Below are 23,431 nucleotides of genomic sequence, written 5' to 3' on the forward strand. Positions count from 1 at the left end.
GGTAGAATATGCACCTATGTGGGGTATTTTTGTACTCGGGGGAAATTGCTCTACAAGTTTTATGTTTTATTTTTCTTTTAACCCCTTGTGAACCTGAAAAATTTGAGGCTAGACCAAGTTTTAGTGTAAAAAAAATTCAATTTTTAATTTTCACGGCACATTGTGCCTGTTACCAGTGGGGTCCATGCGCTCACTATACCCCTTGTTACATTCCTTGAGGGGTGTAGTTTCCATAATGGGGTCACTTGTTGGGGGTTTCCAATGTTTTGGCAGCACAGGGGCTCTAGGAACTCAACATGGCCTTCGTCCTCCATTCTGGCCAAATCCAGCTTCTAAAATCCAAATTGCGCTCCTTCCCCTTGGAGGCTTTCCGTGCACCCGCTGTGTACTTTGTGTCAACATGTGGGGTACTCCTGTAATCGGGGGAAATTGCTCTACATGATTAGGGGGTTCATTTTTTCTTTTAACCCCTTGTGAACATGAAAAATTCAAAGTTACACCAACGTTTTAGTGTAGAAAATGTAATTTTTTATTTTCACGTCACATTGTTCCACATTTGTGTCAGTCACCAGTGGGGTCCATATTCTCACTATACCCCTTGTTACATTCCTCGAGGGGTGTAGTTTCCTAAATGGTGTCACTTTAGGGGTGTTTGTTAGGTTTTGGCACCCCAGAGCCTCTGCCAACCAGAAGTGGTACCTTGAAAATTGGCCAATTGTAATGGAGGCTTCAAAATTCACTAGGCGCTCCTTTACATCTGAGGCTTGTGAATGCGTCAAATAGCGCAATAAGGCCCCATATCATATGTTTCTATAAACTGCAGAAACGGGGCAATAAGAATTGTGGTGCATTTCTCTGGAAATAGGTTTTCTATTATGAAAGATATTGGATCACAATATAATGTCTGCAAAGAAAACTGAAATTTTCAATTTTCTTACACACTTAGCTTTTATTTCTGTGACTCACCTAAAGGGTTAAAAAAATTTCTGGAATTGATTTTGAACAGTGTGGGGGGTGCAGTTTCTGAAATGGGGTGCTTTGTGGGGCTTCATAACATAAAGTCCCCTCAAATCCACTTCAAACGTGAACTGGTCCCTTGCAAAATCAGATTTTGAAATTCTTGCGAAAATCTGGAAAAATGCTGCTAAACTTTGAAGCTTTCTATTGTCTTAAAAAATTGAAGGCAAGTTTAATAAATGCTTCAAACATAAAGTAGACATGTTGCTAATGCTATTTCATATCTCATTTATGTGGCATAACTATTTTCCTTGCAAGCATAAAATTTCAAAGTTAGAAAAATGCAATTTTTCTAAATTTTTCACGTTATTTTGGTTTTTTTCATAAAGATAGGCTACAAGTATCGACTCAAATTTACCAGAAATATAAAGTACAATATGTCACGAGAAAACAATCTCAGAATCAGCCGGATAGGTAAAAGCATCCTGAAGTTATTAATGGATAAAGTGACACTGGTCATATTCCTGAAATTTGGTCCGGTCCTTAAGGCCATTTTGGGCTCCGTCCTTAAGAGGTTAAAGGACAAGTGCCATGAAAAACTTTTTCCCAGTAATTGAAGCACATTACAAAGTTATATAACTCTGTAATATGCTTCAATCACTTATCTGCCTCCCTTCCCTGTCTTTCCCACCTCCACCCCCCACCAGGAAGTGTCCTAACTCACACAGGCCTGAATACTGTCCTCACTGTCACCAGGCAGCTCCTTCTTGTGAGGATGAGTCATCAGCAGGGGGGCTGCTCTAGGTCCTGTTACAGCAGCCCCCCCTCCCCTCCTTGTCAGGTGACTCTGCTTGCTCAGCTTATCTTCTCTAGTGACATGACTCCTTCACTGAGTCCACGGCAGCAGGAGAGAGGGTATGAGGGGAGGGGGGGGGGGGGGCTGCCTATGTGCCGGAGTCAGTCTGAGGGAAGATAAGCAAGTGAGATGTGACAAGTGATGGCTTGCAGTTGTTCAGCCAATGGGAGCTGAGCAAGCCTGTCACCTGACAAGGCAGGGGAGGGGGGAGGCTAGTGTAACAGGAGAAGGAGCTGAGAGAAGAGCTTGGTGACGGTGACGACAGTAATCAGGTCTATGTGAGTCAGGACACTTCCTGGTGGGGGGTGGAGGGGGGAAAACACTGGGAAGGGAGGCAGATAGGTGATTGAAGCATATTACAGAGTTATATAACTTTGTAATGTGCTTCAATTACTGGGAAAAAGTTTTTCATGGCACTTGTCCTTTAATATGGTGGTTTTGGTGGTTTCCCAACAGGAGCCACCCCTTGGCCAGGTCCTTCCCGGAAGGGTTATCTGGCTAGTCCTGTGTTTTGATAATTTTAAATGAGGCTCCATGGGCTCTTTTTTGGCAATTTCATTTTTCCCAGGGGGCAATGTACCTAGGATTTAACTGCTTTTTCAGTGCTTTAACTAGCAGCCAGCAGTGTTATCTTTGGCTGGTCTCCCTGAGATCAGTGATCTGTTTCTCTTATTTTACATTATGGTAGTTCACATCTGGAAACGGTGAAAAATGCAATACCTTACAGCCAAGTATTACGCCTGAAAAGGATAAATAGTGATGAGCAAAAATATGAAAACAGGCAAAAGAAATGTTGGACAGATTAAGAGACAGAGCTTATCCAGAGAATGTTTTAAATAAAGCCCTTGGAAAATCCAGAAGTAGGAATAGGGAATCTCTGTTGTTAGTCAGATGGAAAAGAGGGCAGAATATGAAATCAGATAGGTTCTCTTTTGCATTTAAAAATACACTGCTAAACAATAGAATAAGAGAGGTGTTAGGTAAGAATTGATTCCTGTTAGAAAGTGATCATGTCTTGAAAGAAATGGTAAAACAAAAACCTCTAATAACATACAAAAGGAACCATACGAGGCAGAACGCAGACAGAAATGTAAAAATAGGATGGAAAACTGGTTAACAAAAAACACCCTAACAGGAAAAAAGAAATGTGGGCAGGGTTCATATTGTAAGAATAACTACATAACTGTTGGTGGTAAAACATGGAAAGTGAAACAACTAATCACGTGCAGGACTAAATATGTAGTATACATTGTGACATGCCCTTGTGGCAGGTTTTACATTGATTAAACTATTCGCAAACTGCACATGCTTCAGCTAGCATAAACACTCTATTGTTAAAGGTAAAGGAGCCACCAAATTAATAGATCATGTGAGACAGGTACACCAAGGTAATCAGAATGTGCTGAAATTTGGAGGTTTAGAAAGAGTTAATTGTCTGGATGATGGTGGAGACAGGCACAAATTACTATAACAGAAAGAAGCATATCTGATATCATATTTTAATGCACTGGGACCATTGGGACTCAAGAAGAAGAATGAGATCAAAGCTTTCCTATAGGTTGTAGTTTTTGATACTGTTTTTAAATGTATCATCCTTCTTTGTTACTTTGTAAATAGTTAATGTTTGCACCTCCTATTTATGCGTAACATGAACGGGATGACGCCAGTGCGCTGCTTGATAAAGTGCCGAAAGGGCACGAAATGGGCCGTTGCTGCTTGATCTACTCGCATATACTTTCCCTCCCCATGCAGAGATTTTATGATTGAATAAAGGATATTTCACAACAGAAGATGTGGCATTGTTTCAGCTGCAGAACATACAGGTTAGTCGCAGCATTGACCAACAGCACTACATGATCAACGAGAGGGCCACAATGTGTGAAATAATGCCCTGCTTTGAACACACCACTAATATGGTCATCATAGAAGACACAATTGTCAGTGCTAACATCCCCATCCTTTGCCTAAGAGAAAACCCTTCAGGGCACAGGAGGAAGCAGAGGAAGAGCAAGAAAGACCATTCTCTCAGTTGTCGGCACGGTCTTCCACACCATTGTTCAGCCAGTTGCCGTTTTGGAGAAGGAAGACTTGTCCTCACAGCAGGGTGGCACTCAACGTAGCATGGCTGGGGGGATGCTGAGGACCCAGAGAAGACACATCCTACTTGTCAGCTTGTACAGCTTCTCCTTGCCACTGGGCAGCCTGGTGCACATGAGAAACTACATTCAGCAAGTATGCTCTGCTAATAGGTGTTTAGCACCACAGGGGGGTGTAATTATGGACAAGTAAATCCGCCTTTCCTCAGCCAACAAGGACAAAGTGACATTCCTAAAAAGGCTATAGAGTCAACGGAGCCTCAATTAACCCTGCTGTTCTTTTTCGATCAAAAATGACTGAATTTGAAATTTGATTATTTTTTAAACATTCATTTCATTATGCGGTTGTGAAACTTGTGGTTCATTGAGGTGGTTCTTACTAATAGCAGTTTTTATTTATTTTTTGTTTACTTTTTGCTCCACGTTTTTTTTTTTACTCTTGTACTGTTCGGTCAAAAATGACCGATAGCCTTTTATACTAATCCCCAGCCATTTTTTGAAAAAAATAAAGTAGTTATAATCTCATTTTGGTCAATCAGTAACCGAGACAACAGAAAGCCAGACATAATTTTACATTACAATGCCACTAAAGGGGCAGTTGATACTCTAGATCAACTCATAGGCACTTACACCTGTAAACGCAAAACTAATCAGTGGCCAATGGTTGGTTTTTACAATATTCTTGATGTGTCGGCGTACAATGCATTTGTATTATGGCGTAAAATAAATCCAAATTGGAACAAAAATAAACTATATAAAAGAAGAATGGGACATTTTTTAGAGGATTTGGGAAAATCACTGGTTAGCCCATATATTGGACAGTAACACCCAGATGTGATGTAGATGCAGCCATTCTCCAGAGGATCCAACAGCATGCTGAAGAAAGTTAACCAAGGGCTTCCGCTAGCACTGCAATGATACCCACGGCCTCCACCAGCAGTGCAACCAGCCTAAAATGGAAATGATTCGCCTTCTGTCCAACATCAAGTAATCTCAAATCAAATGTGACATGTTGCAAAGTACTTATGCAAAAGACATGTAAATTATACTTGTAACAAATGCAAACAGTAAATTTAGCAACTTGAACCTTATTTCACATTTTATATAGAAAAAGAACTAGACTTTTATTTTTTTTGTGTTTTTTTTAATATGTATTTACATACAGTCTGATGTTACTAGTTATAGTTTACAGTTTTATAAAGATTTTTTTTGTGCAAATGTGCAATATGCATGAATAATGCAATAAAGCCATGTAACTTCTTTTTATACAAAAAAACATATAAATTAAGTTTTTTATTTCATTTTTCATTTGTTTATGAACAACCATGTTCACATACAGTATAATAATGCAAAAGATATTCAAATAAAACACTTACATTAGTTAAAAATCCAGACTTTAATAGGCCCAGTCAAAAATGACCTAAACAGTATATGTGTATAGTAGAACCGAACCGAACAGCAGGGTTAAAGCGGATCTAGGTTCGGGCCAGCCGCTCTTTGCCTCCAGATTCTCGGGCTGTACATCTTATTGCTGTGGGGTCTGGTATGTTAATAGGTTAATATATGCACAGTTAGGCCGTTTGTTACGGGCTGCTTCCTGCCTATGCGCCGTAACAAGAGGCCTAACTATGCATATATGAATATGCATAGTGGGCGTGCCAGGAGGGGCAGGCTCGGCGGGCCGAGGGGGTGCTCCGGGAGCATGGGCCCCAAATGCTCTGAACCTGCTAATTAGCATATCGGGAATCATCAGAAAATGCCACCATACAGGACCCCACAGCAATAAGATGTACAGCCAGGGAATCCTGAGGTAAAGAGCAGCTGGCTCATATTGTATGAGCAGATTCACTGGCCCGAACCTGCTGACAGTGCCGCTTTAAGAGTCTCAAAACACAGGAGTAGCCCGATATCCCGGATATCCCTCTGGCTAGTCCTGTGTTTTAAGATTCTTAATTAAAGCTCCGCAGACTCTGTTGCATATTTATATTTTAAAGGGGGCAATGCGTCTAGGTTTTTACTGTGTTGAGTGCTTTCATTTACTTGCTTATAATCAGTAATCTCAGCGGGCCTCAGGACTGCAACCCAGCGTGATCTAAGCTTTCGACATGTCTGGACAACATGTCAGGAGTTTAGATAAATGGCAGTAATGTCTTAATCCCTTCCTACTGCAGTGTTTAGTAGCCTACACAATTAGCTGTCAACAATATAAGGGAAAAAGCAGGCATTTCATAAGGAGAAGATTGTAGATGAATGTAATTGCAAAAATATTTACTTGACAATTTCTTAAAGGGGTACTCCTGGCAAAACATATTTTTAAATATGTCATTACATAAGGAAAGTTAGACAAATCCCTAATTTACACTTATTATGGGAAATGCACATATAGTGCTATTTCCCTAAATTTAGTAGATCAGACAGGCTCAATTTCTCTAAAAAATTGTGAGGTCACGTCTCAAGCTGTATGTTCCGGCAGGGTCCAGCAGGGGGCGCACTTTATGAAGAAGAATAGAAGTCCCAAAATACTAGTGACCACAGTTCTCAGTTCTACTGCAGTTTACAGGAGTGCTTTGTTATAATGATGCTGTGCCAGTAGCTGTGTTAGGCTGTTCATTTTAGGTGATAAAATGGCACCTCAGCCCCATAATTGCAGGAACGCTGTTGCTGGGTGTTTTCCCGGCCCCTCTCTCTCTCCTCTCGGCGTGCAAGCCAAGCAAATAGGCAGATTACTTAGGGCTGGTGCCAGGGTGCGTACCTCTGCTCTGATGTTGCCGCGACCGCAGATCCGAAGCGCCAGTCCAGTCTCAGAGAAGAATTAGTCCGGGATTGGTGGTCCCCCGAATTTTATGTCCTGTGCAGGAGCGCTCACCCCACTGCATCCCCGGTAAAATCAAAGCAGAAGTACGCACTCCGGCACCAGCTCTAAGGCGGAGAGAGGGGCCTGGAAGAACACCCAGCAGCGGCGTCCCTGCAAGGAATGAGCATGGGGCTTAGGTGCCATTTCCCGTCTCCCTGAGCTGCTGCTGCTGCTGGAGATGCTGACGGCCCCATAATAACCGATCTGTTCTTAAGGGTGCAGAGAGGCGGCGGCACTTGGTGTCATTGTGTGTCAGCGCTGGCGGGTAAGAGATAGCAGCCGTGCCCGGGCCTGGCTCTCCTCCCGGGCACGGCTGCTGTCTCTTACGCGCCATCGCTGACATACAATGACACCAAGCGCCGCCGCCCGTATGAGACCCCGGGTACTCCGTGTGTCCAGACATAGCCGGTTGACACCAGGCCTCCCGGTAACCAGCCATAAGAAGCCCGGAAGAACACCCAGCAGCCGCATCCCTGCACGTCCCTCTTTGCTTCCCCTATGCTGCTTCACCACCACGGCACAGGTTCTGGGTGTTCTTCAGGGCTCCTTATGGCTGGTTACCGGGAGGCTTGGTGCCGGCTATGTCTGGACACACACGGAGTACCCGGGGTCTCTTTACAATACAAGCCTTGGGAGGAGAGCCAGGCCCGGCACGGCTGCTGTCTCTTACCCCACCGGTGCGACAAAATGACACCAAGCGCCACCGAGCCGTCAGCTTCTCCAGCAGCAGCAGCAGCTCAGGGAGACGGGAAATGGCACCTCAGCCCCATGCTCATTCCTTGCAGGGAACGCTGCTGCTGGGTGTTCTTACGGGCCCCTCTCTCTCTCCTTAGGGCTGGTGCCAGAGTGCGTACTTCTGCTTTGATGTTACCGTGGATGCAGCGGGATGAGCACTCCTGCACAGGACAAAAAATTCAGGGTACCCGACCACCAATCCCTCCTGCGGCCTAATTCTCCTCTGAGACTGGGGCCTCAAGTACAGCAGCAGATCCACCAGGCGCGTCGGATCTGTGGTCACTGCAACATCAGAGCAGAGGTACGCACCCCGGCACCAGCACTAAGTAACCTGCCGCTTTGCTTGCACGCTGGGAGGAGAGAGAGAGGGGCCGGGAAAAACACCCAGGAACAGCGTCCCTGCAATTAATGAGCATGGGGCTGAGGTGCCATTTTATTACCTAAAACGAACAGCCTAACACAGCTACATGGCACAGCATCATTATAACAAAGCACTGCTGTAAACCGCAGTAGAACTGTGGTCACTAGTATTTTGGGAATTCTATTCTTCTACATAAAGTGCGCCCCCTGCTGGACCCTTCCAGAACATACAGTTTGAGACATGAGGTCATGATTTTTTAGAGAAATTGAGCCTGCCTGATATACTAAATTTAGGGAAATAGCACTATATGTGCATTTCTCATAATAAGTGTAAATTAGGGATTTGTCTAACTTTCCTTATGCAATAACAGATTTCAAAATATGTTTTTCCCTGAGTACCCTTTTAACGTGTAACTACAGTATTTTGAGATTAAATATCCCTTTAATCTTGTCTATTACATATTAACCAGCAATGAACATTTATTTTTACAAGTTTAAATATAAATTAACATACCTTGGTTTCTGAAGTCAGCATATTGTACCATAAAATAGAAGCCCATCCACTAGGAAGCTGACTTACGTTAGAAATAACAACAATAGGAAGTGACACAGTCTGTTGAAAAAGGGAAACAAACTGTTTATTTAACTTAACTGTAATGCATTTTCTACACAATAATTTTACATTTATAAGTGCCCAGGATCTCAAATAAATAAAAAAATAAAATAAGATAATGTGCTCTGCCAGTATATCCTAACTAATTCCAGATCCTGCTCTCTAGGCTTCTTCTTGTCCATCCAGACAGCTAATCAGGGGCTACGAACCCTAAACTTTAAGCTGAGTTCACACATGCAGTAAAGCAATAAAAATGAAATGTGAAAGCATCATTTTATTGTAGTGCTGCATTATTTAAAGAAGTTCAACCAAAAGTATTTTTTATATGTTATTTCTTATGGAAAGTTAGACAAATTTCTAATGTACAATAATTATGGGAAATGCACATATACTGCTATTTCCCTTAATTAAATAGATCATGGAGTGCTCAAATTCTGTCAAAAACCGTGATGTCACGAATCAGTTGTAATTCCTATGGAGTGTCCAGCAGGGGGCACACTATATATAGAAGACAATGAGTACCGTTGACTTCTATATATAGCGCGCCCCTGCTGGACACTCCATAGGAATTACAACTGAATCGTGACCTCACTGCAGAGCTCACCTCCGCCCCAGCCTCCTGCCAAATCGTTTCCTGATGTCACCCCTGGCAGCTCTACTGACATTAGGAAACTAATCAGCAGGAGACTGGGGCGGAGGTGAGCTCTGCAGTGACGTCACAAATCAGTTGTAATTCCTATAGAATGTCAAGCAGGGGGAGCAGTATATATAGAAGTCAATGGTACTCATTGACTTCTATATATCGTTCGCCCCCTACTGGACACTCCATAGGAATTAAAACTGATTCGTGACGTCATGGTTTTTGACAGAATTTGAGCACTCCATTAAGGGAAATAGAAGTATATGTGCATTTCCCATAATTAATGTACATTGGAAATTTGTTTAATTATATATATAACATATAGTATAACTCCTTTAATTGCATTACTGCATCATTCCATTGTAGTAATTAATCGTTTAGCTGCCAGCCAGCTGTTATTCATTTTGTTAATGCAATGAAACCCTTTATGTTTTCAATAGTATTTATTTCACCACTTACAGAATAGGCTCATTACATATGATGTAAATAGGGGATAGGGCCAAAAACTTTATTTAAGCCATACTTTTACCTTTTCTCTCTCGCTCTATTACATTGTGCCATGTAAGTGGTCATGAAAGACTTTTCTTTTTTTTATTTAATATCATTATTACTTAGAAAATCCCACACACACACACACACACACATACAAAATTAAATAAATTAACACAACAGTTACAATGGTACATGCATAAATACAGTAAAATGAACATATTAACAGATTCAGGAAAGCCATTTAAGCAGATTCAATAAGACTCATTTACTGATGTTCTTTCATGGTCCTATACCACGTATTGCTTAATATCCTTAGCCTCCCCAACCAAGCCTCCCACCCTCAATAAGGGCATGCGGCGAAGGGCAAGAGACAAAAAAAGGAAGACAAAAGACAAAACTTTCAAAACGTTAAGTTGCTACAAATTCTAAACTAAATATAAGGCTATAATTACTATATTGGGTCAAGCCATTTTCCCCATATTTTTTCATATCTTTTCTTCCCCTAATATTCCGCACATAAGAGATTTTTTCCATTCTTGCAATCTTATTCACTAAATTGAGCCATTCTTGAACTGGAGGTGCTTCCGATTTAATCCAGTACCTCATCAATACTACCCTTGCAATAAGTAGTAGCTTAGCAGTTAGTATTTGACAATCTCATTAGGGATGGTCCGAACCTGTAGAGGTTCGGGTTCGTACGAAATGATTCCCGCTGTCTGCCCGCTCCGTGGAGAGGGTGAATACAGCGGGAGGACTGCCTGGAAAACTGGGATACAGCCATAGCCATGGGCTGTATCCCAGTTTTCCAGGCGGTCCTCCCGCTGTATCCACCCGCTGCACAGAATGGCCAGACAACGGGAATCTGATGCCGAGCGTTCGGGTTCATACGAACCCAAACCTCGGCAGGTTCAGGCCATCCTTAAATCTGATATTTGAACAGTACATCCTAAAATTATACATAGTGGATTGTATGGAATCATTACTTTAAGACGATTTCTATATTATGTGTTATCTTCTTGCAAAATTCTTGAACTCTACTACATTCCCAAAGCATATGTAAATTCTTGGCCTCAGGGAACTCACATTTCGGACATTTAGCATCTGATCTTATCCCCATTTTATATGATATATAAGGTGAATAATATATCCTTTTAATGATTTAAAATTGGACCAACCCGTGGCTATTATTAATAATTGTGCTTAGCACCATCGTGCTTAATATGTTCTCCCACTCCTCCAGGGTAATTGTACTTATTTCTTGGTCCCACTTCTGTTTAATGAGTGTATGTGTCTTCCCTATAGTAATATTATTAATAGTATTTTATAACGTGCCCAGTTCTCCTTTCTTATTACCGCATATCTTAGATACACAATTAATCACCTTGTGCGTCTGAATTTTCAATATAGTTGGGTCTGCCGCGCGTGCGACAGCATGTTGTAGCTGCCAATAATAAAAAAACGTGATGTGCTTCCAACTCAAATGTTCGCATGAGTGCCTCAAAACTCATTAACCTGCCATCCTCAAATACCTGATATACCTCTGTAATACCTTTGTGTATCCAAAAACTATTTTCCATTTTCATTAATTCCCCTAGATAAATATTCCCCCAGATAAATATTCCCCCAGAGTGGTGTGACACAACTACTTCCCTCTATGTGACATATTTTCTTTATATTATACCAAACCTTCTCCCATAATTTTAAATACATAAAGTGCCACCAGCATCCAATAGATTCAATATACTTTTTATATAGTTTTTTATAGTTTTCTGTCCCGGGCCCATAATATATGTCCCTAATGCTGTGTTATTATTTCTCTGAATATTTTGTATTTGTAAAGCAAAAAAATAATATCTAAAATTTGGTAATGCAAATCTATCCTTGTTTTTCCTGTGAAATAATTGTACCGGATTCGAACGCGTTTGCGTCCCCAGATCAAGCGATTCAGTGATATTTCTATTAATTTAAACCACTTGCTAGAAATCCATATTGGAGAAGACTTCAATACATACACTATTTGTGGCTGTAATATTTTGATAAGAGCTAAACGATCTGCTTGGGACAGAGGAAGTCTTATCCAGATATCCATTTTCTTATCCATCTTCTTTAGTAATGGTTTTAGATTTAAATCAATAAAACTGGTTGGGTCAGATGAAATATTTATTCCCAGATATTTTTTTTTTTAACATCTGTATTTTTATATTTTCTTCCAAACAAGCAAATAAAAACAAGTTGAAAATACGGAAACATATAATCAAATTCCAACATGCCTTTTAGCTTCCATTTCTCAACACATTACTATACCACAAAATAATTGTTTTCCTTCTCCAACCCCCCACCTTCCTCTTACTCCCTCCCTGCTCCCAACCTCCCTCCGGACTCCCTCCCCCCCTTCCTTAACACTACCTGCCAGAATTATTGACAGACTCTACATCGCCAAAACATATGTATATAGCTAGCTTCCGTTTGCTTACACTTAGGGCACCTATCTTTATCTAAGTATCCCATCTTAAGGAGTATGGAGGTACTTAAAAAACAAGTGGTGGAGATAAAGCAAGTGACATGGACTCAGATGGCTTGCAGTTGTTCAGCCAATCGGAGCTGAGCAAGCTGAGTCACCTGACAAGGCAGGGGAGGGAGAGGGTAGTGTAACAGGAGCTAGAGCAGCCCTCCTGCTGATGACTCATTGTCACAAGAAGAAGCTGAGAGAAGAGCTTGGTGACGACAGTAATTAGGTATCTGTGAGTTTCTTACACTTCCTGCTGGGGGGTGGAGAGGGGAAAAGACAGGGAAGGGAGGCAGATAGGTGATTGAAGCATATTACAGAGTTATATAACTTTGTAATGTGCCTCAATTACTGGGAAAAAGTTTTTCATGGCACTTGTCCTTTAAGGCCAAAACAGGCTGAAGAGGCAAGGGGTTAAATAATGTCCGTTATTGCCGCACTTTAACTGACTGCAATGCACTGCATTGAAGTCAATGGAAAGACAGACGTCCAATGCACACTATGTATTGATTAAAAGACGTTATCACCGTGGATGTCAAAATAATGATGACAATTATTTTTGGACGTCCTTTGCAAACAACGGACATTTTTTATTTCTCTGTTTATACTATTAAAATCAATGAACTTTTCAATTAAGCCACAACCAAAGGCCAATTAGTAACTCAAACTAGAATAATGTACCAAGAGCCGCCAATGCACTAAGGGAAGGGTAGACAGCTAAAGACATCCGTTATTTTAGACCCAAAATGACAGACGTCCTTTTAAACTGAGCTGAAAAAACGTTGTGTGAACATAGCCTAACAGTGACCACAATATAGTGACTTTTAGAAAACACACATTGGGAGGGCAAAAACATTTGATTTTAAAAGGGCTAATTTTTCTGGGTGAAGGGCTGTACTTCAGGGCAAAGACTGGGAGTCGCTTCTGTCAAATACAGATATGGATAATAAATGGGAAATCTTCACATACACATTTAATAACTGTACTGCTAAATTTATTCCTATGGGTAACAAATATAAATGATTAAAATCAAATCCCACATGGCTTACAACTTAGCTTAAAAGAGCTATAAACGACAAATCAGAGGGGTCAGCTGTAGACTTTAAACATTACAAAGAGGTCAATAAAACCTGAAAAAAATGTAGGTAGCCATAGATGGCAAAAGAAACCCCCAAAAATATATTAATGCAATAAAACTAAGTTCAGAGCATGTGGGACCCCTAAATAATAGTGAAGGGGAGTTAAAGGGGTATTCCCCTCAAAATTTTTATTAGTTAGCATAATGTAGAAGCATACTTGCCTACATTTTGCTACAATATGCTTCTGTTTTCTTTACTGTCCTATTCTTGAGCTTGCCACGCCTATTGTCCTTCTCAGACGAAGAAATCAGCTTCTGTGCAGATCCACTCCGACATGCTCCTCTTTTTATCCTCCCTTCAGCCGATACTAGGTCACATGATTAATCGGGAGGGTTAGCTAACCAATGAGAGCTAACCCAGCCCACAGTAAATGTCACACTGATCACGTGTCATGAGAAGCTGCTTTCTCCAACACAGCATCTCTACACAGACTGCCATCCCCACAGAAGCAGCTCTAATCATCCTCTCCCACTCCATGCTCCTACCCCCTGCCCCCGGACAGAGGTGGCAGCCATCAGCTGCTGCAGCTCTGCCCAGACTCTCCCCATCCACAGCCAAATGCACCCCCACCCCCCCTCCCGATACCAGCGTCTCTCTGCAAGCACCTCCAGCCATAGCCAGCCCTATACCTGATTGTCCACACGAGTGTCTGCCAACCAGTCCCTCCAGCAGTGGCAGCTGCTCCCAGCCAGCACCTCCTCCCAGTGCATCTTCTACAGTTCACTGTGCTGGGAATTGTAATTCCTAAGAAGTCATCAGTAATGTGACTGCAGAGCAGTGCTGAGGAACTACAATTCCCAGGTGCAAAAAAAAAGCCAGCTCCACACCTCTGCTACAGCTCTTAGAACTACATCATCATCAGCTCTGCTTTATGGACTTATTAGGGATAAGCAATGCATGATGGGAAATGCAGTTGCCTAGCCGGCACTATCTTGGATATGGAACGGCTTTTAGAAAAACTTGTAAGAACAACTAGGTTTGGGAGCATTTAATTTTTTACCTCTTGGGGGGGAATAACCCTTTAATAACTAGAGATCAGGAGAAAGCTGAGTTACCTTATAAGTTCTTCAGCTCTTTATATACAAAAGAAGAGGTTAGAGCTGAGGTGGGTGAGAACAGTCCTGAGATGGGCGGGGTCAGTGCTGCTAAAACGTGTAAAATACTAAACTGGCTTACTATAGATATTGTCAAGGATAAAATAAATAAACTGAATGAAACCAAAGCTCCAGGGCCTGATGGATTACACCCTAGAGTTCTTAGGGAACTCAGTTTTGTAATTTCTCTACCCTTGTATAAAATATTCAGTGATTCTTTGGTGACTGGTACTGTGCGAAGTGGCTGGCATAAGGCAAATGTAGTGCCAATCTTCAAAAAGGGCTTCTCCCGGTTACTATATAACTATTTGAGCGGCTTATAAGGGACTACACCGAGGAATATATAGGGGGTAATAGTATTATTAGTAGGGATGAGTGAGTACTGCTTGATCGAGTAGATATTCAAACGAGTAGTACACTATTCAAAATACTCGTATTCAATTGAGTAATCCAACAAAAACACAGTAAAAATTTGATTCGCCTCCCAATTTCCCTGGTGTTTTTTTTTAACCATGTGACCTTCAGAGTACAAGAATAGTGGATTTTCAGATTTGTTTTCAGATGCTACTTGGAGCTAGACAGTGAGACAGTGTATAGCAGAGACAGGTGTTAGGTTATTTTAGGCAGGAGGGACCCCAAAAAGCCCTTGTTAGAGCTAAAATTATAGACAGAAGAGCTTTATCAACATATACACAACTAATAAACCAACTAGCAGAACATCAGTGTGTTCAGCTAGGCAGGCAGCTGGAGAGCACTGTGAGGAATAGGCTGCAGTGTATCTACTTGCTAAAAACTTCAGATATAGGGTATACAGCTGTATACTGAGAGTGTGCAAAAAAAAAAAAAAAATGGTACTACTGTTTTGCGTTCTGTGCGTAACAAACCATTGAAACGCCTGTTGCCTGTAAGCGTTTATAAAAAAAATATATATATATTGGGTATTTGGCTGTATATTGAGACTGTGTCCAAAAAAAAATAAAAAATTGCTACTACTGTTTTGCTAATACTGTCATTCAGCATGCCTGGCTTCATGGGACAGTTAAGTGGGGGGCCGGGATACAGCACTGTTGAGGTCTGAGCAGCATGAACAGGTGGGAAAGTTGATAGTTGATAACGCCTGTCCACCAAAACTCACTTGTCCACCAACCAATCATCTACACAGTCCAGCCTTGTCGGTAGCCAAGAGTCTGGACTTCACAAACCTCACTCTGACCCTTCTTCCTCCCAACCTGCCCTTTGTCAACAGAGTCATCAAACCCTTGCCCACGGCCAGGAGCTCTTTTTGGTTCCTTTTCCCAAATTGTCCAGTGCTGGCCTGCCCTGCGCACAGCGTTCTGTTAGAAAGGGAGTTCAGGGCAGCCGGGGGCATAATCACAGATTATCAGCACAGCTAATGCTCATAAATATGAACAGCCACTAGATAGACCAAGACTTTGCTTCTCCACTGGTGGAAAGCAGCCAAAAGTGAAGTGCCATGTGTCTGCTTCAGCTAATTTCCTCCTCAACCACCATAGAAAGATGCCATTTAAAAAAAAAAAAACAGCATTAAGGCTCACCTAAAGGGCCATGCTCATAATTTTTTCAAGGGGTCACCTTAAGGACCATTCATACAAATTTTCTGAGGGCTCATCTGATGGGCCTCCATATAATTTTTTGAGGGCTTACCTGAAGGGCCTCCATATAATTTTAGGAGGTTCACCTTAAGGGCCACCCATACATTTTTTTTCGAGGACTTACCTCAAGGGCCTCAAACTCTGCTTTTAAAAGGCTCACCTCTAGGGCCTCAAAAGTACTTTTTAGAGTGCTCACCTTAAGGGCCGATAACTTCACTTTCAAAAAGCTCACCTCAAAAGCCTCAACTCGGCTTTTAAAAGGCTCACTTCACGTGTCTGGCCTCGGTGAGGTAAGCCAGTAGCTTTTGTCAGTAACCCTAGGTTACTGACACTTTTCTTTAAATAATATAGCTGTTTGCACAGCTGATCCGGATCAGTCTTTTAACGGAGCAGTTTTAAGGCCCTATTACACCAAAAGAGGTCTGACCGATTATCTTACAGATTTTTTCAACCAAAGCCAGGAATGGATTTGAAAAGAGGAGAAATCTCAGTCTTATCTTTACAACCTTTTCTGTGTTTATAGTCCATTCCTGAATTTGGCTGAAAAAAATCTGTCCGATAATGTCAGAAACATTTTTTTTTTTCCTCAGGGGAAAGCACAAACACAGTCCCCCACTACCATAAATTATGCAATCAAGTTTCCTGCATTTGGGGAAATCGCAGGGGTCAGTACACCTGGAGTGCAATAGATGAGCCCCTGGGAGAACCACCTTAGTGATCATGGTATCTCCCCCTGCCAGGTAAGTATGCCAGAAATCTTTTGGTCTTCACAATAAATAACCAACACCGCACTAAATTTATGAAATGTGAAGTCCATCCGCATCATCCCGGACACCCACTATGTCCGAAGTAACTTAAGCAATCATATATGTAAAGATGCGTATAACGTACGAGAAATACCTTTATGTAGCAGTTCCTCTGTGTAAGCTCTCCGAAGTCACGAGAGCATATACTCACACGAATGCAAACTTTGCAGGTAAACTTTAGCTTTTTATTATGGTAACTCGTACAGGACACAATAGTAAGACGCTCACAGGCTGATACGTGTTCTCATCTCAGTCCAAACCATCCGACCTCACGGCGGACGTTTCGGAGGATAGGCTCCTCCTTCTTCATGCGCTGAGATGAGAACACGTATCAGCCTGTGAGCGTCTTACTATTGTGTCCTGTACGAGTTACCATAATAAAAAGCTAAAGTTTACCTGCAAAGTTTGCACTCTTGTGAGTATATGCTCTCGTGACTTCGGAGAGCTTACACAGAGGAACTGCTACACAAAGGTATTTCTCGTACGTTATACGCATCTTTACATATATGATTGCTTAAGAAATCTTTTGGTGTAACAGGGCCCTTAGAGCTGGGTAGGATGAATGTTCCCACGAATTCCAGGCTGGGTTTTCCAGTTTGGCTAAACTACATATGGAGAGAGACTTTTCTATTGCCATTTGAACTAATCCCCACACCTCTAACTCTGCTTTTAAAAGGTCATTAATGATTTTGCCTCACTGACTCACAGATTTCCACAATATTGTCACGGTAATTGAGCAATGTTCTTTACTATTATAAGGCTGCTGTGGATATTACTCTTAAGAAGTCGATATTTCAGTCACTCCTAAAGGAGAAGTTCGGGGAAAAATATATATTTTTTTAATGTTATCACTTATGGAAAGTTAGACAAATTCCTAATGTACATTAATTAGGGGAAATGTACATATACTGCTACTTCCCTTAATTTAGTAGATAATGGAATCTTCAAATGCTCTCAAAAACCATGATGTCAGGAATCAGTTGTAATTCCTATGGAGTGTCGAGCAGGGGACGCACTATATATAGAATTCAGAGTGCCATTGACTATATATAGTGCGCCACTGCTGGACACTATGGAATCAATGGCTGTCAAGTAACACGTCTGTCTGAACACATATGCTCTGTACTACTTACCCCATCATCTGCTCATACTAGCAGATGATGGGGAAGTAGTACCAGGGCATATGTGGCTCTAGGATCAGGTGAATTGCAGGAGCGGCATTGACAGTGATGGGGATAGCCCTGGTACTACTCCCCCATCATCTGCTCATACTATGAGCAGATGATGGGGGAGTAGTACAGTGTTTATGTGTGCAGACAAACGTGTTACATAGACAGCCATTGATTCCATAGAGTGTCCAGCAGGGGCGCACTATATATATATAATATATATATATATATATATATATATATATATATATATATATATATATATATATATATATATAGGTCAATGGTACTCATTGAATTCTATATTTAGTGTGCCTCCTGCTGGACACTCCATAGGAGTTGCAACTGATTTGTGACGTCACAGTTTAAGAGAGCATTTGAAGATTCTATGACCTACCAAATTAAGGGAAATAGCAGAATATGTGCATTTCCCATAATTAATGTACATTAGGAATTTGTCTAACTTTCTATAAGTAATAACAAATTAAAAAATACTTTTGGCCAGAGTTGTCCTTTAAAGAGACGGTACTGAATTCACTCTTAACCCCTTCAGGACTGGGCTAATATTTGTTTTTGGGTTGTAATTTTTTTCATCCTCGTGTTTAAAAGACCATAGTGCTTGCATTTTTTCACCTACAGACCCACAAGAGACCTTATTTTTTCTGCCACTAATTGTACTTTGCAATGAAAGATTAATTTTTTTCATAAAGTATGCTGTGAAACCATTTTGGGGGGTTTTGTGTTTCAGCCATTCCTTCTATAGTAAAACTGTGATGTTATATATGTTCCTTAAAGTGACACTTCACCCCCTTTGTGCATTTTGACATCTCTACAGAGGTGTAAAGGATAAATTTAGCGGTTTTCATACCTTATTTTATATCATACATCATGGTGCTTGTTCAAGTAAAAAGTCATCTTTTATCAACTGCAGATTGTGTTAAGTGGGAGGGGCATCGCACCATTAGCGCCACTTAGCCCCGCCCCCAACTTCACTGCTGGCCCCGCCCCCTCAACGGCCATTGGAACAGGCTGGCCTAAAGGTCTAGGCCCCACCCCTTCTAGGTCGGCCCACCAATGGGCCTCAAGGGGGCCAACTGTGGTGTTGTGGGCGGGGCTAAGTGGTGCTAATGCCGCGAGGTCCCACCCACTTAACGCAATCTGCAGTTGATGAAAGATCACTTTATACTTGAACAAGCACCATGATGTATGATAAAAAATAAGGTATGAAAAACGCTAAATTTACCCTTTACATCTGTGTAGAGAAGTCAGAATGCACAAAGGGGGTGACAGTGTCACTTTAAGTCGGTACGATTACAACGATATATCTAATTTATATAACTTTTATTTAATCTGACTGCTTTAGTCAGTGTTTAACCCATAGCTGCACGGACGTTACTGTACGTCCTGGTGCAGCTATGGGAGTTCAGAGGGGGATCCCCTCTGAACGGCCGCGATCCAGGGTGCTACATGCAGCCCAGGACCGCGGCTATTAGCAGGCATGGTCTGATCGCCATGCCCGCTAGTTAAGTATTTAGATGCAGCTGTCAAATTTGACAGCTGCCTCTAAATACTTGTTGTAGCCCTTCCCTGGTGGATTAGTGGGGGGATCGCCCCCCCCCCCCACGCGACGTGATCGCAGAGGGGCGATCTCCGCATCTGAAGCTGGTTGGGGTCTGCACTGTAATGGCGCTGATCCCGGCTTGGCATTCTATTGCTTTCGGCTACAGCAGCCGAAAGCAATAGAATTTCTATCTCATGGATCTATGCAATATATCTATACTGCATAGATCTCAATGACAGATCATAGCAGTCATACTAGTCCCAGGGGGGCTTCTAGTATGTGTATAAAAAAATATATAAAAAAAATTTTATTAATACAAAATCCCCTCCCCTAATAAAAGTCAGAATCACCCTCTTTCCCCATTTTATAAATAAAAATAAATAAATAAACTTGTTTGGTATTGCTGCATGCATAATCACTTGATCTATTAAACTATCACATTACCGATCTCGCACGGTAAACGGCGTAAGCGCCAAAAAATTCCAAAGTGCAAAATTGTGCATTTTTGGTCGCATCATATCTATAAAAAAAAATTGTAATAAAAAGTGATCACAAAAACTCATATATGCAAGCAAGGTACTGATAGAAAGTACAGATTATTTTATAATGGTAATAGAGCAATATTAAGGAACATATTTTTTTCCAAAAAGGTTTAAATTTTTTAAAACCATCAAATAAAATAAATGTTATACAAGTTACATATCGTTGTAATCATACTTACTTGAGGAACATGTATAACAAGTCAGTTTTACCCTAGGGCAAACAGCGTAAAAACAACCCCCACCCCCCCAAAAAAAAATATATTTTTTTTCCAATTTCACCACCCATTTAATTTCTTCCTGGTTTCACGCATATTTTAGGCAAAAATTATGTGTGCCATTACAAAGTACAAACAGTGGCAAAAAAAATAAGGGCTCATCTGGGTCTCTAGGTGGAAAAATGCACGCGCTATGGAGAAAAAAAACTAAAGCGCAAAAATGAAAACTGGCTGTGTCCCCTAAGGGTTAAAATTGCTCTATTTCCAACCTTATAACGCTTTTATTCTTTGGTCTATGGGGTTTTGTGAGGTTTTGCGCCATGATCTGTACTTTCCTTAAGTACTTTGTTGGCTTATTTGCGACTTTTTGATCACTTTTTATTACAATTTTTGATGTGACAAAAAAATGTGCAATTTTGCACTTTGGTGGGTTTTTGCGCTTATGCAGTTTACCATGCAAGATCAGAAATGTGATAATTAGGGGAGGGGATTTTTTTTTATTAATTAAAACACTTTTTTTAACTTCATACTTTAACTTTTAGTCCCCCTGGGGGACTTTTATTATCACTGCAGTGATCTCAACGGTTCACACACCGTTTAACAGCGTCCGCTGCTTAGCAATTGAGGCTTTTAAACAGCCGGCCGCCGGGCTGCACTCAGCCCGTTCCTGCAGTCGATACCTTCGTATCGGCTGCAGGAACTTTTTTTTTTTTCACAATTGATTTGCGGGCACCGGCGGCTGTGCCCGCAAATCAATTAGCCATTCACTCCAACGCAATGTGCGAACAGCTGATGTTTCCGGACGCTGTTCAGTGAACAGCGTCCGGAAATAATGTACAGGCACTTTATTCTAACGCCAGTTCTAAAGATCGGGCGTTAGAAGAACGATGTCTGAACACAGCGGGCGGCATTGCATTGACTTAAATGCAATGCCGCCCCTGCAGTAAAGAACGGACGCTGAGGCAATTGCAATCAGCATCCGTTCTTTACTTAAAAATGATTTTGTGTGAACATAGCCTTACTCTGGTCTGCACCAGACCAGATACATCGATTGCCAAGCCAGGATCAGTACGACGCTGAGCCACAGCCTGGTAAGGAGAAGGGATCTCCCCCTCAATGATCGCATCGCGCGCGGTGGGGGGGGGGGGGGGATTCCCCCACTGAAGACCAGGGAAAGGGGGATATAATACATTTAAATGCAGCTGTCGTTTCTGAAAGCTTCATTTAAATGGCTAATTAGCGGTCGTGGTCCGATCGCCGCGGGCCCGGGTGCAGATAGCACCCGGGATCGCGATGGTTCAGAGCGGGGTCAATGCGTACAGTTACCCCCTGATGCAGAAGAGGTTAAAGGGCCAGCACCAAAGTCGCTCTTAAAAGGATGGCACCATAGTTGCTCTTATAGAAGAGGCACCAAAAGGGAAAAGGGACTGTATCAAAGACACTCTTAAGGGGACCGTACCAAAGTTGCTCTTAAAGGGCAAAGTCAATCTTTAAGAGGCAAAGTCACTTTTAGGCTGGGTTCACACTACGTATATTTCAGTCAGTATTGTAGTCCTCATATTGCAACCAAAACCAGGAGTGGAATAAAAACACAGATAGGATCTGTTCACACAATGTTGAAATTGAGTGGATGGCCCCCATACAGGCCCGGACTGGTAATCTGGCACAGCGGGCAAATGCCCGTTGGGCTGGCCAGATTACCAGGCCATGGGCCGCCAGGAGTCTATAATAAAAAAAATTACATTATTATAAACAGCACCGGAGTGGCCCTCCGCTGCTGGGCTGCTTAATCAGCAGGCGAGGGCTGCTGCCGGGCTGAGGACGGTGTGGTGGGACAGAGGGAAAAAAACAAACAAACAAGCAACAACTCAACTGTCACCCGTTCCTGCAGCTCCTCTCCTGGCAGCGCGCGTCTTCTCGCTCTTCTTCCGACGCAGACAGCATGGTACAGGAGACTCTGCCTGTGTCAGACGTCCGGGCGGCCCCTTGTGTGTGTGTGTGTGTGTGTGTCTTTAAGACGCACACGCTGACGACTGATAGCGGCCGTGGGGACGTCCGACGCAGGCAGAGTACCATGCTGTCTGCGTTGAAAGAGAGAGGAGCTGCAGGAACGGGTGACAGGTGAGTTGTTGCTTGTTTGTTTTTTTCTCTGACGGGGGTACTGCACAGGAGTTTGGGAGCAGTAGAGGGGCCAGCTATATGGGGCATAGAATAGAATTGGGGTACACAGAGGGCGGGGTTCTCAGGGGGGCATAGAAGAACTAATTCGGGCACAGGGGGTATAAAAAAAGTAATTGGGGCAAAGAGGGGGCATGAAACAATTATATATGGGCACAGAGGGGGCATATAAATATTATATGGCAGGGTTTCTCAACCTGCGGTACGCATACCACAGGGGGTACGCGCCGCAGGTTGAGGGGCTACGTAAGAGGAAGTACAGTCTTACTAACTTTCTGCAGTGATGAACCTCGGACACGCACAACCGAGCCCTGCAGCCTGCCGGCAGCCACGAAATGCAGGTCGGAGGTTTTCAGTGCAGAAGCTGATAAGGCACAGATGTCCTGCGCACTGGTCTTTAACCCTATCAGCTCCTGCACTAATAACTTTCATCCTCCGTTGTGAAGCTGCCGCAAGCTGTGGGACTCCAGTGTCTGTATCCTAGGTTTATCAGTTCATGAAGCCAGTAAGCAAGCTCAGAATGTGCTGCAGGGGTGTCTGTGTCAATAGGGATAAATGCTTGTTGCAGTGCCCATACACAGTCCTCACCAGCCCTGGTCTGGTTTTCAGAGCCCCTGCTGTCAAAGCCCAGCCAGCAATAAAACAACCCTGGCAGCAGAAGAGATTGTCTCTTCCCGTTCAACCACTGTCTTAAGGTATGGAGTGGAACCCAACTCTTGTCCTGATATCCTATTTTGCAGCCAAAAACAAGTGGTAGGCTTACTTAACCAAAGGAGTCAGATTTCGCTTCTGTGATGAAAAGGTGACTTCACCACATATATAGCAGAAATTATCTGCTTTATTATGGAAGATCTGAGGCATCGCTAAATGTAAATAGGCTGAACGATATGAACCGAACTGTAATGAAAATATACAGACTGAAAGACGTCATACGAACTGTAACAATTGCTGGATGACTGATAAGGGAGAATATATAAACTGTGTTATGCAATATTAGTTAGGATT

The 23,431-nt window shown here is 42.2% G+C and overlaps 1 protein-coding gene and 1 non-coding gene across 4 annotated transcripts in view; both read right to left on the minus strand.

Moving 5' to 3' along the window:
- STAT1 (signal transducer and activator of transcription 1) overlaps positions 1-23,431 on the minus strand; it is a 997,040-nt gene that overhangs the window by 525,566 nt on the left and 448,043 nt on the right. For all 3 annotated transcript variants that reach the window (XM_069983571.1, XM_069983569.1, XM_069983570.1), the window contains exon 16: positions 8,373-8,471. In XM_069983571.1, the coding sequence (XP_069839672.1) occupies positions 8,373-8,471 (99 nt within the window). The remainder of the gene's footprint in view (positions 1-8,372; positions 8,472-23,431) is intronic.
- LOC138802271 (U1 spliceosomal RNA) lies at positions 16,543-16,703 on the minus strand. The gene has a single exon (XR_011364728.1). It is a non-coding gene; the product is annotated as a U1 spliceosomal RNA (small nuclear RNA).

Source organism: Dendropsophus ebraccatus, chromosome 9, assembly GCF_027789765.1.
Source record: "Dendropsophus ebraccatus isolate aDenEbr1 chromosome 9, aDenEbr1.pat, whole genome shotgun sequence".
NCBI lineage: Eukaryota > Metazoa > Chordata > Amphibia > Anura > Hylidae > Dendropsophus > Dendropsophus ebraccatus.